The sequence below is a fragment of the Kryptolebias marmoratus genome, linkage group LG11 (genome assembly GCF_001649575.2).
Source record: "Kryptolebias marmoratus isolate JLee-2015 linkage group LG11, ASM164957v2, whole genome shotgun sequence".
In the NCBI taxonomy this organism is placed as follows: domain Eukaryota; kingdom Metazoa; phylum Chordata; class Actinopteri; order Cyprinodontiformes; family Rivulidae; genus Kryptolebias; species Kryptolebias marmoratus.
The window spans coordinates 21,930,905-21,950,823 of record NC_051440.1 but is presented as its reverse complement, the minus strand read 5'-3'; the positions used below and the strand labels follow the sequence as shown (position 1 = coordinate 21,950,823).

At 35.7% G+C, this 19,919-nt stretch overlaps 1 protein-coding gene across 4 annotated transcripts in view; it reads right to left on the bottom strand.

Moving 5' to 3' along the window:
• The window catches only part of tspan9a (tetraspanin 9a), a 165,363-nt gene that overhangs the window by 112,159 nt on the left and 33,285 nt on the right, over positions 1 to 19,919 (bottom strand). For 2 of the 4 annotated variants that reach the window (XM_017419039.3, XM_037978158.1), the window contains one exon: positions 13,037 to 13,102. The exons of 1 other annotated variant lie outside the window; for it this stretch is intronic. Coding sequence is in view for 1 of the 3 variants with exons in the window: in XM_017419038.3 (XP_017274527.1) it covers positions 13,037 to 13,102; positions 15,126 to 15,138 (79 nt within the window). In the remaining 2 variants the exon portion in view is untranslated. Of the gene's footprint in view, positions 1 to 13,036; positions 13,103 to 15,125; positions 15,155 to 19,919 lie in introns of all 4 variants that reach the window. One more of the 4 variants, XM_017419038.3, reaches the window with a different exon arrangement.

Below are 19,919 nucleotides of genomic sequence, written 5' to 3'. Positions count from 1 at the left end.
AAAAAAAATAAACTTCACATGATTAGCAGAACACTCCAGATCTTTTTACAAAAAAAACACATTTCTAAAAAGTATATTCTAATTTATATTAAAAAAAATGCCACACAGACATACATATATATAACCCTAACGGTAAAAAACTGCAACAAAGTTAGATGAAAAAAGCCATATTTAGTATGGCCTGGTGGAGTTTTAATTTCTTATAAGCTTATAGTAATATGGAGAGAACACGCAAATACACACAGACTTACTTTAAACCAACTCAATAAATAAATCTGACATGACAGATTTTTTTTTTTTTCTCTTCCCTCTTTCAGTTTCTATCACATTTTTTCTTCACATCCTTCTTTTCATCTCTCCTTTTTCTGGGGACAAACACAAACAAATGTATTGGTATGCATGATGCTTCAACCACTCACAGGAGGTGTTGGAAGAACACTAGTGTGTTGTTGCCTGGAGAGATAAAGGTGTTGCTGCATTACGAATATAAATTAATATAGATGCATGACTAACATTGACTACACTGCAAAGAAATCACAGATACAGTGAGGATGCAGTCAGCTGTAAACACTGGCTTTATGCAAAACATATGATCAAATGATAAATAAAAATAAGGGCCGCATAATCACAACTAAAATTACTAGGATTTTATGACAAAATCTCATATATTTATCATTATCATTTATTGACTTTAGCGGAAACAAAAACTAATGAACAGTCAAATAAGAACAACATTCCTTTCACCTCGTTTTAATTTAGCTATTTTTGCATCCAATTTTTTTTTTGCATCAAAATAAAACTGGTTCTTCTTGTTTGCTTTAGAAATTTGAAAGCTAAAAGTCTGGAACCAGAAGTCCCCTGAAGCAATGTAAAAAAAAAATAAATGTCCATCATTTTAACATATTAGGTTATCAGGTCAATATTATTATGTTATGAGTCACTGTCAATAACCACAGGTAGACCACATGTAAAAGACCCCTTGTCTTCAGGGTTGGTTTAATTAGACACTGCTGAAGCTCAAATGGACACTTTGCTGACCTCAGCATTGTAGTTGATGCATTTGTGCTGACAGTACAGTGAAGAAAAATAAAATGTCTATGTTAAGATATAGGTCAAAACAAACAAACAAAAAACAATAGTCTCTTCTGTGGCAGGATCTCTTGATGAGTTTAATTAGACAAGCCAACATCTATCTTGCATTAGGTCTGTTGGAGTTTAGGTTTCGCTTCAGGTGTCAAGTTTATATCATTTATGTTGCTTGTTCATGTTTTAAGTTGTAATTGTGCAGTTTTGTTAAAAAAAGCAATGTTCATAGCTGGCAGTTTAGCCATTTTTACCTTTGTGTATTGAAGGATGGATGGAGGGAAATAGCCATAGGAGCTTTGTGATAATAGAAAAAATAAATAATTAAAGATTTTTGCTTATCAATAAATATACAAGTTTCTTCCATTAACATTGTTATAATAATCAAGCTTTCTGAAATTCAAATGCTACATGGCAGTAAAATAAATATAAAATGTAAATAAAGGGTAATAATAAACATTAACAGAATGTTTCCAATACAATTAATGTTTATGGGAGAAAAACAGTGTCTGACACAAACTCTGAGTCAGACACTGATTTAGATAATGTCTCATTTTTTATTTATTTATTTTTTTTAATTGGGTGTCTTTTTTTGTTAGTTGATCACCCATTTAAAATTTGTGTTCATTTTAATTGTGAAACAAAATTTGTGTTCCAGAATAAAATTTGACTAAATGTGCAGCCCTAATGCTTGGCTTCTTGCAGTCTGGTCGTGTAGTGGAAATCTTACGGAAAGGAGATGATAGCTGTGCTTCTAGTTTAATGCCAAAACATACCATAATCCTCTTATAGTTCGAATTGCTAGATGATCTTCAGACAAAGAGTGCTTTGCAAGGGACATGTCAAACCCTCCAAACCTAATCCACACCACTCCATCTCCTTCTTCTCTAATAGTCACAACAAAAATAGTATAACTAATGGAAAATAATACATACTGTAATATAAGTATGTGCTAATACCATAGCAGGTAATATGCAGTGACCAGAGACTCTCCTTATCCCAAAGAATAATCTCCCTATTCATAGCCAGACTGTGAAAATCTCGAGTGTTGAAAGGGCCTGACAAACACCTATGAGTGGGGCTTAGGAAGGAGTCTCGTTGTGTGGGCCTAAATCTGTCATCACAGGGAGTCAGCAACATCTCAAATGTGCTGATTTAAAGTGATTTTCTTGGTTTAAATGATGAGCTCCCCTTGGCTAAAAAATCCTGTCTGTTTGGTATTTTTTGACCCCGTTTGCTTTATGTGTTATACTGAAGGGTCTTATGTTACGAGTGGTAAAGTTTCTCATCACGTTTTACACAAGAATCTGTGTGTGGTATACTTTTCTATACAAACCATACAAGTTACAATGATAATCTCCAAGGTTATCCTGATAAATCTGGACAAAAGCTACAATTTAGAAGCATAAGAAATATCACACAAAGCGTGTTTCTTTAGTTGCTAATAAAAGAACATTATTGAAGAAAGACAGGCACATAGCAGCTCATCTAATCCTTTCAAAATCTCATCTAAACAAGGAACAAAGCTGTTAGTTATTATTTCTGTGGAATGAAAAGTTCAATTGTCTGAATGTAGGGAGGCAACTATTATTTGGTGAAGGAAGGAAGATGAATAGGACCCAAACATATCATCCCTGTGGAGACACACAAAATGCTTTTAAGCAGTAATTGTTCCTTTTTTATAAAAAAAAAAGGAAAATTGTTAAGGAATGTTTGTTCATAATTTAGCACATAATCATATAGTCTTTTTCATTTGTTTATTTAATTTATATCCAAAAGAAATACAAAACTAAAATAAAAAATTATGAATCACCATTTGGTATGAATGTATAGAAATCCAAGTATCAGCAGAAAGCTGTTGTCTGCACCTTACAACAGCTGTTCCATGCTCAGTGCCAACTGGAGTCAGGCCCTGCAGGGTCCCACAATTAATATGGTTATTTAGCTTTTTGTCTTTGTATTTACTGTGACCACAGTCTGATCTTTATCTAAACTGTTTTGTTGCCAAACTCAGGCAGTATGTTCACAATGGATCATCATTAATTTGGGTAAATTCAACATATCAACCACATTTATGCGACCCAAACAGCGAGCGCCCCAATCGCACAGATGTTGGCTGTTAGTTACAGGCACAAATGCAACAGTTGTGCACAAAAAAGTCTTTGTTCATGTTTTTATAGTATCACAACCACTGACTTTTCAGATTGCAGATCTGATAAAAGTCCTACTTATCAGGTAGATTCACATCCTTGTAAAAATAATATGCTCAATGAGGTGTAGACATATGGCTTTGTCATTAGAGTGGTGGTTAAAAAATACTTTATTAATACTGGAAACAACCTCAGATTCAAGTGTATTATTGAATGATTCTTCAGTATGTGGACAGCCCAGGAATCCAACCACAAATTCCACAATTATGCTATGCATTTGTCACATAGATATATAATACCAGACCAAATGGTGCTGCCTGCACTTGTTAGGAACTGAAGCCAGCAGGAACTGTTTACGGTAGCTGCCATGTTGAATTTTTGAAACCAGTCTTTGCACTAGAGATGTGGAGCTTTAAATCCCACCTTCTGGTGTCACATGACCCTTTTTTAAAGTATGAAATAACTAATTACAGCTAAACATGTTGGGAAAATGAGCATTTGAACTAACAACATAAAGGTAAAATGTAAACACCTTTACTATACTCTTTTTCACAATAACCACAACTCTTGAGCTAACTTGCCCACTAGGAAATGAATAATATGCTCAAATAAGCAAAAACTGAATAAAAACATTAATACTGGATGTACGCATTTGCAGACACATTTAATATCAATGTTCTTGCATGAGTACCCAGTTGTGCTTTGGAAACATTAAAATGAGCTCTTCAAAGTCTCATCCCAAAAGCTACACTTATTATTTGCCAGCTAGATGTAAATACAAACGTTTTACAACAACCAGGTCAGCCTCCTGTGACTTTTGGTTTGATGGTAAAAGGTTGCCTCTGATCTGCGTTGATCCTTAGCATTAGTACAGACAGTAGTCAACCACATCTCTAACAACAACCCATCTGTCTGTCTACATGGGCTTTATGCAGACCTCAGAGATTCAGAGCAGGACAGCTTCAAATCTACCAGCCCCCTACTTCAACCCCAATACACAAACACAAAAACAGCTCCAAACCAGTGAGAGATTAAGTCAGCCACAGATATCACAGACATAATCTGTATTTTGAAAGAATTTCAGCATAACAAATCACAACTGAAAAGAAAAATGTGATTATATTGGTTAAACTGAATATTACATTTAGATAGAATGAAGATGCAACTGGTCTTGTGCCAGTATAAAGATATTACATAAATATGGTCTTGATTGTTAAAGATTAGGGTGGAGATGAGTGTGACATATTGGTAAAAGGAAAGGAAACAATGGATAATAACACAGACTGAAGCTGGTGATGCAGATTATCACAACCTTGTCTATAGTGGGAGGTATACATATATTCACACATGCCATTAGAGCTTAAAAGAGGGCACCTCTGCAGAAAAAAAGAAAAAAAAAAAATCCCGGCTCATTGGTTTAAAATCTCCTATTAATCCTTACTCACCCTTCCAGCAATGTCCATTAAACACCACTTTGCATCACATCCACTCAGAAAATCCACTGCACAAAGCAGCTCTATGCCAGCTGCCCTATCACCTCATAAGGCGACCCACAAATGCCATGAAAAATCTTCTGCTCCTCCTCTACAAACAAACATGCAGAGTTAAAAGACTGCATTATACGCTGGATGACAAAAGCTTTAAAGAAACTTGAAAAATGTCAAAAAAAAAAAAAGATTGCTTGAGTAGATTAAAACATTCCACAACAACTGTCTCCAAATTGTCTCCACTGGGACTGGTGAACACACAGATTTATTAAAGTAGGAGAAAACACAGTGTCTGTGCTCAAAACAGGTTGCAGTCTAATGGATTGAGATATTTCCATTAAAAGGATTAGAAGACTTTTTAAGTCTTTCCTTCTTTCCAATTTCCCTGATTTGCAGCACTGTTTTTTACAGCCTTGATAGGCCTTTCCTTTACAGAAATGATGCTATACTGACTGTGTCTAATTGGGTTGTGTTTACCATCTTGCAGTAGCCAGACTCTTAAATACAACCCAGACTATGCCTTGAGATATAATCTTTTTAACTTAAGTATTGTGAAACACACACTTAATCTCTAGTAAAAAGATTACATTTATACATTTAAAAAATAAAAACATTCAGTTTCAAGCACCTGCTTGTCTCATTTTTTTAAACACAGATGAACTGGTCTGCAAGATGCTGCCTGAAGACATTACTAGAATGATTTCTATTCATCCTAGAAAAAAAGCTGCATACCAAGCATAGCCTTCTACTCTCCCTATATATTAATTTTACCCACAAGCACATTTCAAAATCAATCCCAGTTCGCAAACTTTATGGCCGTAAAGTGTTTTAATCACAACAAAGGGGTAAAAAAACTTTTATTTAATATTATTTTATTCCACACTGTTAAAATTAAATGTTAGATGATGTAATCTCCTCTTCCCAGTCATTCTGATGCATGTGACATTCCTTAATTAACAAAAACACTTGCAAAAGACGTTTTCACATCTGCAGCTTGTCCTCAATTGATACCACGAGTTATTTTTGATTCAGTAACCCCGAAGTGAAAACTCTGTTATCTACAAAAGTACATGTAACCTTTTTTTTTATCAGTCTCTTCTCTGCAAAGCTTCTGCATCTCACAGAGTCTCTTGCAGACACATACAGCACATTCTTCATGTCAGATAATTAGACTATTAGCTATAACAACAGGAGCATGACATTACAAGATGAAATGCAAACTGAAGAAGGTGGAAAGAATAGGAAATGCACCTCGCATGCAAATATCTTCAGAAAGGCCACACATCCAGTTTTTATTTAAATTTCATTAAAGGGATGTATACAGTTGCATTTCATTGAGTTACTGAATTCAACCTCATCTATCACAGGACTAATCATTTATATAATAAATGGAAAACAATGGTTCATGCAAAATTCTTTAATTTTCCCCAAACAACCTTACTGAGACGAAATATGATCAAATGTTGAATAGTACACACTCTGTATGGTTCAACACAATCTTAAATGGCAAGATTTTTTTCATAATACAAAACCTATCTGAAACACTCATTTGACTTATGTCTCTGTTCTATATTTGAGTAGAACTTCTGGTATGTCGTGTTGTGGCAGCAGATTAAATTGAATTTATGATTGCAATATCATTGAAAATTGCTTCTTTAATATAACCATTTTTCTGTGCAGACAAGCCACCAAGATTAAATTGTTACACGTTACATTTTTGAAACAGAGGTTATCTTAACATTCTTTTAAAAAGTTCAACTATATGTGCACACTTTATCAACAAGAACCTTTTCTGGCTTTGACTAGTGGTGGAGTAAAATGTTTTTATCTAGGAGTCCTAAATTATACTTCAGCTAATTATCAGTAATTATCTTTTATCATGCCTCATTTTTCATATTTGCCAATGATTTGAAGAAAGAAAATGTTATTACTTTTTTATTTCTAAATAATTAAAGTGCAGAAGCAAACAGCTAGCTAAAACCTAAAAGTAGCTAAACATTAACTAAAAGTTCAAATTAGCAAAAGGTAACTAAAAGCTAAAAAACAACAAGCAGGATATGAGAAGCAAAAAGCTTGCTGAAAACTAAAATAGCAAGAGGGTCGCTAAAAGTAGCAAAAGAACAATTAAAAAGTAGCAAAAAGAGAAGCTCAATGTACCAAAAGGCTAGATAAAAATTTAAAGTAGCAGAATGGTAGCTAAATGGTAGCTAAAAGCTAAAAATGTCAAAGTAAGACAGAAATAGAGCAAGTATCCTGAAGTAGATCAATGTTTTTTTAAAGGAAGTGAAGAGCTCTCACTTTATTTATAAAGGGAAAATTATTTGTAAATAAAGTTAAATATTTTGAAAAGTAGAAAAAATACAAAACAATACAAAAATCACAGAAACAATCTCTAGAATGAGCTGAACGTTTTGATTTATAAATGGCTAAGTTATTAGAAAGTATGCAAAAGTAGTTAGATTGCAAAAATGTGAGTACTTTGAAGCCATTCACCTTCAGAAATGCACGACAAACCATCACTGGAAGAAGATGGACACGTGGACTGCTTTCCCTTTGATTAAAAGTTCTGATGTGATTTGATATGAGCAAATACATCTGAATAGTTGTCAAAGTAACTGTGACAAGGACTTACCATGTCAGGATACTCAAGCTGCTTCTCAAAGCTGAGCAATCTACCCAAAGACACACCGCAAAGTAATTACAATTTAAATGCATGTGATCTCAGGTCATTTCGGTAAGTTGTACTCTCAGTCTCTGATACCGGAGGAATGTGGCACAGGAAAACCATTAATTTATCACGGCTTACTTGCTGAATGTTCCGAAAATTTTTCTTTGCAAGTAATGCAAGTGTTGACCCTTCAGTTGATGAAAAATGAGCAGTGGAGCAAAAAATTATAAACTAGCCTCTTTGCCATGACATAAGCAGTTTGTTTACCATTAAAACAAACAGAAAAAAAAGTGTTTTGTTATCGGTTGAGAGCTAATGTATTGACAGTCAAACTGATAATAAATTAGGCATGGGAAACTAGCACTAAGACAGCAGCAGTAAAAATGTTGATCGTGTGACATGCTTTAACACTATTTCCTTAATAGTATTTCAGAAGAGCCTAATACAATCACAGTGACTGGAAATAACAATGTACCTTTTTTGAGAGCATTTTACATTTACCACTAAAGCCCAACACAAAAGGCTCATTGTCAGAGCGCAAACAAGTCATTTATCCACTAGCTGGGACAAAAAGGTAACAAACAAATACAGATGAGCCTCTGAACATTCATTATCACCACTATTGCTTCATGGGTCTCAAAGGCTCCCACAGTCTTAGATTGATGTCATGAAACGTTTCAGCTAAAGCTACACAGAGAGCCATCAGCGTGTTAAATGTGTGGTGGGAACAGATTTAGAAGATTTAGAGTAATGGAATAATCACTGTGAAGGAGCACGGCAAAGCAGAGTCATGCACCACTGGCTGTGGCGACCTTGAATTTCATCAATATAAACACCCATCTCTAGCTTTAAGAAAAAGTAACGTGTGAAAGAATACCAAAAAAAAAACAACTTTTAGACAGAAAAACTAAAATAATTTAGACAAAAAAATCAATAGGATGGAAAAATGTATAAAGCAGAGTGAACCCTTATCCATAGCTATATCTACCCTAATTTTTGAAGTTATTTTCCAGTCATCTTCTACAATTAAATATTTTATTATTTGTCCCTCAGGTTAAGTGAATATAGAAAGTTTAGACAACTGTTGTGTTTGTCATTTACTTGATGTAAATGTCTTGTAGGCTGAGTGCTGGGTGATTGTGCTGTCACTAAGGTGTGGAGAGAGCTGCTAAAAGAGACAAAGATAAAGTAGGAAGAGGGATAAAAACGTGGGTGGTCACAGAGGTGAAAAGTTCTGAAAATCTGTTTGTCTTAATCAACAAAGCTTGAAGGAGTGAATTGAGGGCAAGGCTTACAATCACAAGGGAGAACACAGCCTAAAAATGCTGACATACAGATACCATTTCTGTTCTAACTTTTGTTTCACTATTTCAGCTTGTTTTCAATCTTTCATTATCAGTCCTCAACACTGCCTGCTTTTTCCTTTCCCTCGCAGTTTCTGAGGGGAATTTGTGATCTAAGATCAGCTGTATAGTCCTTCCCACTGACTGACAGAAGATACATTCTGCCCTTTGGGCTGCAGTCGGAATGGCTACAGATCAATACCCGCTTTGGCTGCCTGTCAGCATTTACCCAAGAATGCACGCATCTGCTCTCACCCTACATGCACAGACTTCCACGTGCAAGGCAAGCATCAAAGCCTATCCGTGGTGACTGCCATTTACCGGAACAGGACCTGGGTGTTTGCAACGCAGCAGGAGTGAGCATTCCCAGGATAGTTCCCACTTAAGAGAAGCAGGATGACTGCTGGATGACGGAGTTTCAGAATTCTGCTCACAGATTCCAGTGGCTCCACTGGGTAGTTATATTAGGCAGTTTGGATGGACAAAGAGACCGACTGACTGAACACAGCAACAAGCAGAAGAAACAATCAAGAGAGCAGAGGCCGTCCATTCACCCAGCTGTTTGTGTGTGGCCATCTGTGTCTGATAACTTATTGCCCTTTTCATGCTAAAAGTCATTTTGGCATGGTCACATTAGTTAAGGAGTATTTTAGGTTAAAGAAAAGTTTACATAAGGATTAATAAAAAAAAAAAAAAAATTCTGTGATATGTAAACATGTAACATTTGGGTATAAAACTTTGTGATGAAATATAACATGTTTTAATGACAAATTATAACTTGAAAAATTGCACTTTGTGCAAAAATGCGGTATGAATGCTGAAGAAGCTAAAGCTGAGTAGTTAAAGTTGAAACACGTAAAACAACAGCTGAAAAAAGCAAAACTGTAGCTAAAAGCTAAAAGAAGCAGAAGAGTAGCTTAAAGCTACAAGTAGGAAAATGGTAGTTAAAAGCTAAAAGCAGCATAAGAAGAAGCAAAGACTGTTTTAAAGCAATTCAAGAAATCTTGTAGTATTTATATGGGGAATTTTATTTTAAATTAATTTAAATATTTTAAAAGTTACAAAAATCAAAAGGTCATAACACACTGTTCCTGATTGAGCTGAATATTTTAACCTATGAAAAGGTAAAATCTTTAAAATGTGGAAATTGTTTGACTGAAAAAAAAAAAAAAAACTTATGTAAGAAATTCTAAAAGGAAAACAATGTGAGTGCTGTCTCCATTCACACAATAAGTGCATGGACACATATTCTGTCAAAGAAATTCAAAATAACAGCAGCAATATACTCCAACATCAGGCACCAGTCAAGTTCATAGCTTGAACAATTGCTTTCTTGTCAGAAAAAAAAACATTAAACTTCTCTCTTCACGTCATTCACATAAGCTTTATTAAACTGCAATGAAAGGCCAAGGTTCTGAATTATTGTCAAACTGTAAACTAAAGCAGTTTGTATTCATATTTGTTTTCATAAATATTAATTTGGAAAAGACAGCCATCATATTGCCATACTGTGAAAAACAATTTGTTATAGTCGACACACAAAAGCACACGTGCACCCAGTTTTACATAAATATAGTGAATAATGTCACATTATTTATTTTGACAATAAAGAATGTTGTAGAGGAACCAATTTCATGTTGAATGGGAGCTCTGTGACCCAAACTGAATAGCTCATCCTTCCCAAATATGCAGTCCCCCTCTACACACATTATTTTCTAAACTAAACCAATGTGGACTGACCTATGCAAATAAACTGTCCAACAGGGAGCGTGCATTGCTATGTCTCCAGTGTGTATTGCGTCACTTCTCCTTGCTACATAAATAAAAATGAGAGATGTATAAATTATATTTCTACCAATTTGACAGTCAGTAACATTGACACTTCTACACTCAACTTGTCTGCTGTTTCCATCTTCTCAAGCAGGTTGTAATTTATTGTATCCCACTGCCATCACAGAACGAATCAATGGCCAATTAAAGACAGCCATATAAGGTCTCAGTTGGCCACCAGTGCATGTGGCATTGTTTAGATGGGGAAATAAATATGTAAATGGTTCACTGGCAGGATAACATTACTTGTTTTTCAGCAAGTGCAAGTCACACAAACTCACACAAACACACACTAGCGCAATGTCTTTATGAACTAACCTGCAAACCCACAAGCAGCCAAAGAGCAGCTTTTAAGCCAAGCTGGAGGGCTGCAAAACGTGCTATTGTCTGCCAATATGACTCAATCATCTGCTGGTGGAGAGCAGATGATTTAGTGGCATGCATACTACATGTAATAATTACAGTCCAGATACCAGGAAACATATACTCAACTAATCAACCCTGTTTCTGTTGCGGTTTTTGCTTGGTTGCACATTTAATGATGCTGAACACCAACAGGCCATATGATCTCTTTTATCCTCACTTTGTTTTCTGGTACAAAGAAACTCTATTGATCTTAGCCCGTTGAAAAAGGCACAACAGGCACACAGTTGATTAAAGAGGTGTAGATATAGATAAAACATCTCTGGCAACAATAAAAAAGAGAGAAGAAGCTTAATTAGCACCGGAGATGTCAAAGCCAAAGTAAAAGTGCAAAACCCAACAAATGAGAGCAGACTGCTTACCTGTGGACAACACTGCAAACATGACAGATACTGAGGTTTGTGCTGTATATTGGGTGAGGTGGTTTGTGAAGTCTTATGCTTTCGGGTGAGGTGGTTTGTGAAGTCTTATGCTTTCACAGGCAGAAGAAAAAACCCTCAACTAAATCCAAATATACAGACAACAGACAAATCCAAATAATACATAACAGACAAAAGTGTTAATGTCAAAATCAGAAGTTAACCTGAGACTTTAATTAGCTAAACTGTAAATTTTCATAACCAATATGCTGATTTACTGCAAGAAGTTAATGACTGGAAGGTTAATTTTCAAACATACAGAAAGATACACACTTGATTATAGACACAAAAAATTTTCACCTAAATCCACAAAAAAAATAAAAAAAATGATGAAAGTCAATTGCAAGAGGAAGGTCTCTTAAACCATGACATAAATCTGAGCTATAACTGTAAATTCCTTTGCAGATGCATATTTTATATATAAAACACAAAGTATTATGAGTGAAACAATTATTATAATTGTTATACTAAATTATTATAACCAGCGGGAATAAAGTTTTCTAAGCTCATCTATCTTCATTAATACCTCAATTTTTATATACAATTACTAAACCAAGGGGATTTCATTTAATGTAAAAGAAAAATGGGAAACTGTTACAGAAAAGTTTAAATGTTTTCAAAAGTAAAAATAAAATAAAATAAAACTGACAAAATAATTACATGAATGATAATTAAATTCATATAATTAAAAGAGAAAAAAAAATATGTAAAAATGTTTTTAACATGGCATTTCAGAAAGAATTACACAATTGCCTTCAGTGACATTCGAAACAACAGAATGTGTTTCCATTTCTTATAAGGACGTTTGTCTAATGTTAGTTCTACAAAATTTGTATAAATTCCCATAATAACTCTTCACACCAAACAGGCAGCTCAGACATGCATGTTATAGAAAATAAGTTATCAGTCTTCTTTGTACATGCTGACAAACATGTGATCAGACGCTCCGGTAAATGTCAAGTATGTTTCAGGAGTTTTATGTATCAGAGGTTCACAGATTGAAGATGAGAAGTCTCAAGCGTTGAGTCCTCTGCAAAACAACCATGAATAATCCTCTGCTGTGAAACGTACACCTTAATATGAGGCCTCCTGAACATACATCATTTTCATAAATAGCATTTTAACCTATCTTTGTGACGCTCTTTTTCAGTATTTCTCCTTTCAAGATTCTGTTACCACAGGCATCATCTGAGATCTGCTTTGATCCAAAACAACAAATGTATCTGTTGCTCAGCTAGTTTCTGCTTTTTAAAGATGTGCTCCCATTCTAACCATAATACACATAGGTGTATTCCAGGTGGTTAGCAGAGCAGCAGCTTTGCTTCTGGGTACAGTGATTTATCTTCACAAGTCAATCAAGACTTTACACCTTGTTACATCTGTATCTTAATCATTTTTGTTATCAAACTTTTTAAAAGTCTAATAGTGTGGGATTTATTTAAAGAAATTGTGGTGCTAAAGTGCTTTTTCATCTAAGGGACCTTGTTAAATAAACAGAACAATATGCAAGAGTTATTAGAGGAGGAGTGCTACCAAGCCCTCTTGGGCAATTACAGATTCATTTTACTGCCATGTTAACAGATCATCATAGCAGATGGTAGAGGGATGTGACAGGTGAAAGAAGAAATCTTACCTTTCCTCTGAGATTGAAAAGTAGGAGTAGCGCCTGTCAGCACCTCAGATTGAGCAGGTCCAAAGTCTGTAAAAATAAACAATGGATGTCTTTATTTCTGCTCTTAGGCTCTTTTACTTGTAATACCATTTACACAATGCTTTCTTTTTTATTTACCCCACCATCTATTAGAGTGTTTATTAATGCAGTCAGTGTTCTCCAACAAGCTTGTTTCCCTGCCTTCACTTCACCTAATCCCATGAATTTTAATGTCTACGAGAAACAATTTAATTCAAACAATAAAAATGAGACATGAAAACGCTAGAGTTGTTCTTAAAAATTTGAAAAGCATCCACAGCACAACCTCAGGCACAGTGTGTGTTCACGTCACATTACTCAGCCGTACACACAAGCACCCTCTGTGTAATTTTAAAGAATAATTGGCCTGGTTTGAGCCTTGCTTGCAAGTCTTTGAAGCCTGACCTTGCAGCGTGCAGCAGGACACAGTGTAACAACTTAAACATGGAGCAGCATGTCAGGGTGTCTAGGTAAGCCTTGAGAGCAGATGCACTTGTCCACTCCACACCTATAAAGAAGTGCAAATGTGGATTTCCTACGATAGTTTTATGCAGTCTTTTTCAGGCCCTGGGATCAAACATACAGCAAACAAAAAACACGTGCACTCACAGCTGCAAAGCTAAAAGGAAGGTGCACAGAATTACCAAGCGCTTTGCAGACCAGCATGAATGATGGTTCTCCATGAGCGTCTTCAGATGAGAGGGGTAGGAGATGTCTGCAGGCTGATTTAGAGCCTCAATCTCGCACAAGAGGGGTCACTTTTCTCTCAACAGTATGACTTACAAGGGCACGGCTACTATTTTCATTTCCATTTCAGTTTGAGTAATGGTGGCAAAACTTTCACTTGATCTTTTTGTAAAGGCTGTTGAACAAGCTTATAGACCTTTAAATACAAAACAGGCTATTAATCAGTGAATGGTGATGCTATTTTGATGTTTTGTCATACTTTCAAAATTTAAATGATTGAAAATTTAACAGAGCTGAGGTATTCATACTGAAGCTTGATTATAGCACTGAAGGTGTGAATGTCACTGTGATAGATGTGTCTTTCTCTATGTACTTTCTTTTTATCACTTTTTTACCTTTTATATTGTGCAAACATAATTATTGAGCATGTTATTCAAAAACATGTAAAAGTCAAGGACAGGAAAAAAAATGCTTCAGAATTTTTGGTTTTAACCAAAGACACAAAGTCAAAAAAATGTAAGGTCACGTGGAAAGTGAAAAGCTAGTTTTGCCTGCTCACCCATGAACACAAACCAAAAAAAAAAAAAAAACAAGCAGTGAAAGAAGAATGAGTGTAATGTTTCTGTGTGACGATGGTGGAAGGTGAGGGCACAGAGGCATGAATGGAAAAAGACAACAAGAAAAAAAAAATATTGATTAATATTTTGGAAAACAAGCCAACTGCTGTACAGAAAAAAGAATAAGGAAAAAAAAACTGAACAAAGTAAAGATCGACACGGCCAGACAAAAACAAGACAGTTTGTTCCACCCATCTGTAAATTGAATTAATCAGGGTGCCATTGACACACTGTGTAACAAGACAAATATAATTAGATTACATCATTACTCCTCATCATTACATGCCTGCTTCCTTCCTCATCCCTGGGGAAGCATGAACAGCCAACTGGACAGCCAATTCTAAACAGTGGCAACAGAGAAACAAGATGGCTGTCGGCATTTATTTAGAAGAACGACTGAACTTGTTTTCCACAGTGAGTCAAGCTCAGAAGAAAAATGTAGGTTTCTGGTCATCAGGAATCATACAGTTAGTTTGTAAGGGTCCTCGAGATGTAAGCAGTTTGACTTGAGATGTGATCCCTCACTCCCTGTGAGCTACATTTACCATGTGTGGAGCATGTTGACTTTTATCTCAGCAGCAACCATGATGGTGAAGGCAAGTTATCTTGAGGCGCATGTATGACACTATTTTACACAGTGGACAGGGGGAGACTTTTCACAGCCTTGTGGGAAGCATGGTAGATTTCAAACACAATTCTTCAAAATCGGACAGGGGAAAAAAACTTACCTTGGCATTCCATCACAAATCCCTCTGTTCTTTAAGCAGAGACAAAACATGAAACAAAAAGAAAAATAGATATTTACACTTAGAGAAACAGATTAGACTCTCAGACTGGGAATAAAATATATGGGTTTGCAAAAAAAGATCACAAAAAAACAAATACCTTTGTTTAAATATGAAGTACAGTGTAGGGAGAGGTGTTGAAAAGCTGTTGCAGAGCAGTGTGTGGTAATGGGGTATCATTTGTCTCATGGGACAGAGCAGAGCCCTGCAGCTGTGGTGCATACAGAGCTCACACAGCTGTGGATGAGGTGGTGTCAGCCAGCCTCAGCACTCATCATCAAGTCAACTGAGAAAGGCAGGCTTTCACTGAGAAACATGACTATTTAAGAAATGAAAAACTGCTGGACAAGCCTGAGGGTACAGGGGTGTGTAACACTGCCCAAAATTACTATTTTTTTTGATGAAATGTCAGCATTAAAAGGGCTTCCCTCAAAAATTATGAGCAGTTATGAAAAAGGACAGCAGCTGACAGACAATCACATAATAAACCTAAATTCTTTAGACAGGGATTATTAAAGTCCAGTTTATTGAAATGACTGACAATTATATTTGACCTTTTTTTCACAGCATATTGATAAATAATTCTATCCTACACCAAACATCCTGTAAGTTATATGAACAACATGTTGCAAAAGCATTGCCATCTATTCCACACTTAATCTTCCCTAGCACAAATTGATAAATTGAGACATAAGCATACTTAATCTCTGTTCTATGCGAAGTTTCGGTAGGGTGACAGTAAAATTGAAATGACAGCACGTGGAACGGAGCACGTCCGGGGGAAATGAAGGCATCACTCCTTCGTTTACAGAACTGACAGGCTATTGATCCCTCTTCCTCTAGGCCTTGAGATTCAAAGACAAGTTTTACCAGTCCTTCGCCAGCCTGTGTGTGCCTATCTGTGAGTGAAAGCACTGCTGACTCTGCTGCGTTCACACAGCCCAAAGGGTAATCTAAAAGACCATCATCTGTAAAAATTGCACTGCGTATGGCTTCCCGATTTCTCCAACTTTCTATATCTTTTTACAGCTTTTTTTTTCCCATCCATGGAATGTTTTCACCCAACAGCCATCCTCTCATATACATCTTTTCAGATCATTTTCCCCTCACCATCAATCCATTTCCATATCCACTCGTCTCCACCTCATTTTTTCCTCAGAATAGATCCTCTTCTAAGTGAGTGCAGTCCTTTCCTGCCTTAACTCTACTCTGCAGTAGTGAAAGAGAGAAAACTTCAAATTGCAAACTCTCCACAGCTGCATCAGTGAGATCGAACTCTTGCTCTGTTCTCTTTGTACATGTATATTGTAGTATTTTAGTTTCTTCAAGCTGTGCCTTTTCATAGGATTGGTAACAATAAGATCAGGCATGGAAAGTGATACATATTCATCTTAAAACGTTAAAAAGAAACCAAAGTAGATTGCTTTTTGAAATTAGGCATGCAAGCAGGAATGCTTGAGAAAACATGAATGCCCAACAAGCACAAATACACAATATTCTCACATCATGGGGTAAGAAAGTTAAAATGAGAAAACATAAAGACCTTGGGCTAAAAGCAGACTACTTAACTTTGGCCAAACACACCACAAAACTTCAATCAGAAATATGCATGACTAAGGTACTTACTGGAGAGAATTGCTGTGTAATTCAAAACACTAGGTGGCTTGCCTAAGCTCTGATTGCAGTGTTATGGGAATGGAAGTTAAACTGGGAGGCTGGGGGGGAGCTACCAGGCGCTGGCAGTGAGCCAAACTGTGTGGCATTGCTGAGTGATGAGATGCATGCCTGGAGGTTTCTGCAGAGGCTGAATTATAAGAGGGAGCACAGAATTCAGTGGACAGCTTTCACTATGTAAATTACTTTTTGCAGTATTTAACAAATAAAACTGTCAACATAGCTACAGTAAAGACCACATCATGAAATGGAGATAGAGCAGAGAGGAAACACACTTTTAGGCTGTCAATGTGATTGCCATCGTAAACTTATTTCTATTTAGACAGCTAATGTATTGCCAAATTTTCTTTTCATGGTTTTGTTTATATTTTACAGCGAGTAAGCCGACCTTTGCTTCAACATGTAATTGTTTGAACCAGAGTCACAATTTATCTGCTGTTCTTTAATAAACAATTTAGATGACAATAATCATTTGTGCTATTACACTTATCATGTATGATTTTGCTTTCAACATTGCACACATGCACATTCACCACAAACATATACTGAAACCAGTAAGAGAGGGTTCTGCAGAGGCAAGCTATAAGCCAAGGCTCATAATGCACTGGTGAAGAAGAGTTATGACAGAAACAATGAGACTTACTGTCAACTCACACATCATTTATCTGTAAAAGCCTTGCAGCTTAACATTAAACATCATGGGCGGGCAAATTGCCATTACAGCTATGCTACTGTAGAACCAAGGAAATGACTGTAGACTGCAACACAAATATAGCTGATAGAAATCACAAGTCGCTAGCAAATGTACATATATGAACATTTCTAATAAGTTTTTTTTCCTATATGTGAGGTGTGCTAAAAAGTTAATTGCGTCCTATTTTTCTTTAACACTTATTTGCATCTAATGCAACCAAGGCAGTTCCACTGCCCTGCAAGGTATGATGAAGGTTTTTAATTATGTATTTTTATTGAAGCAATGTCAGAAAAGCTGTTGATTGTGTTCTCTGTGGCAGTCTTTGAAAACTGCTTTAGGTATGTTTACAATAATGACACATTATAATATAAACATTTTGTTTCCTGGAAGTTAATAGCTCTTATTCTCAATTCTCCATTTTCCCTGAGTCTGTTTATGTGTGGGAGTTAAATAAACAGATGGACTCTGAGGAAGGACAGGGAATGCAAAAAGGAATGCAAAATAAAAATCACACTGCAGCATAAAAATAAGTTACAGACAGATGACAAAGAGAAGAAAATCATTTTTTACAACAGAAAAAAAATACTCTAACAGTTTGAAATTTTGCAAAACATATTCTGAGGCTTTATTAGTAAGGAACACATGTCTGCTGTACAGGCTAGAGACACATATGCCCAGGATTCATCAATTATGCAATTATTACAACCCAGTGCTAGGGAATGAGTCCCTGTATACAAGTATACAAACATATTGTAATTACAGACCTGTTTCATCACAAGGGAGATTTGCAGACAGCTGATAAAAACAAACTCATCATTTATCCCTGACAGCTTGTCAATGGATACATGATGTTCAAAACTTCTGTCTTATACAGCCATACCACTGTTACGTTTTTGGTGTTAAATGCAAAAAGCAGACAGATATTTTGCATTTATTTTCACATATTTACTTCCAAAAAGCCACTCGCAACATCTAGTCCTTTTGAATGCACCTACTGTCACAAAACCTGTGTCAGAACAGTTTTCTTTAATTTCCCTCTTTAGCTAATGGACCTATTGTCAACAAATGATTTGAGTACTCTAATTTGTTTGTGTATTAACACAGAGCTTGAAGCAACCCTGAGCTGAAACCCACAACGAATGGATAAGCGTGCACATACTTCTTAGCTGTGAGCAAACAGACAGCCACTTAACCTGCATGGTAAATGTCAGTATAATACACAACAGACAATATAATCGATCACTGGACAATGACCTTTGGAGTTCAAGAGTATAGATAATGCTGATAATTGTGTTAGAATGCTAACAGTTGATTATTTTGCTACAGAACAAACAAGGGAGTCTCAGCTTGTAGTGTTTACATGCAGTGACATTTGGACTGGAAAGACCAAGAAAGAGGGAAATTCTTGAAGACCGTGAAAGACATTCTACCTACCTGAAATTAAGGACCTACATTCCTTGAAAAAAATGCATATCGCCTGCCACTTTTCATGTTAGAGCTTAAAAACTAAAATCGTCTTTGCAGAGATGGGACAGTGTTATAATAATTTTGGTCAAACCTTGTAAGACAATTTCATGTAATAATGTGAGATCGTGCGACATGTGATAGCACTTAGAGAAAGTATTGAGGAGGAGTATCAGCTGCTACCACACCACATTTTAGCCTAAAACATGTAGAGTTATAGCCATGTTTTCAGTTTGCTAAGATTACAGTGCTGTGTCAGCCATCTTGAATCAGACTGACTCCACATAGTAATCAGCTGTAGATGTACAGTGATTCCTTTCTGAGAGCTTCATTAAAATCTGTCCACTGGTTCGTGAGATTTTTTGCTAACACTACAAAAAAACTTACATACAGACAGACATGAGCAAAACCACTATCACCTATCGCTTTCAGTGGCAGAGAATTTTTATATTAGCTTTGTGAACTTAGAATTTCATACCAAGTGAGAAAAAATAAATACCACAAATCAAACTACCTTGAAGTATTTTTTTTGTTTGTTTGTTTTTCTCTTCATTGCTCTTGGAAACAACATACACATTTCTTTGCAAGTCCAAACTAATTAATAATGTCTAAAATGTATTTTTAAAATCAATAGTTCTGAAAAGTTGAGTGAAAAGTTCTGGGTAAAACAGATTACGTACGTTGCTTAACAGTAATTTGTATCAACACAATTTCTTACAAAGAAGATCTATTGATGTAAAGGTCGCTGTCTTCATATACAGGTGCTGGTCATAAAATTAGAATATCATGAAAAAGTAGATTGATTTCAGTAATTCCATTTAAAAAGTGAAACTTGTATATTATATTCATACATTACATACAAACTCATATATTTCAAATGTTTATTTCGTTTAATTTTGATGATT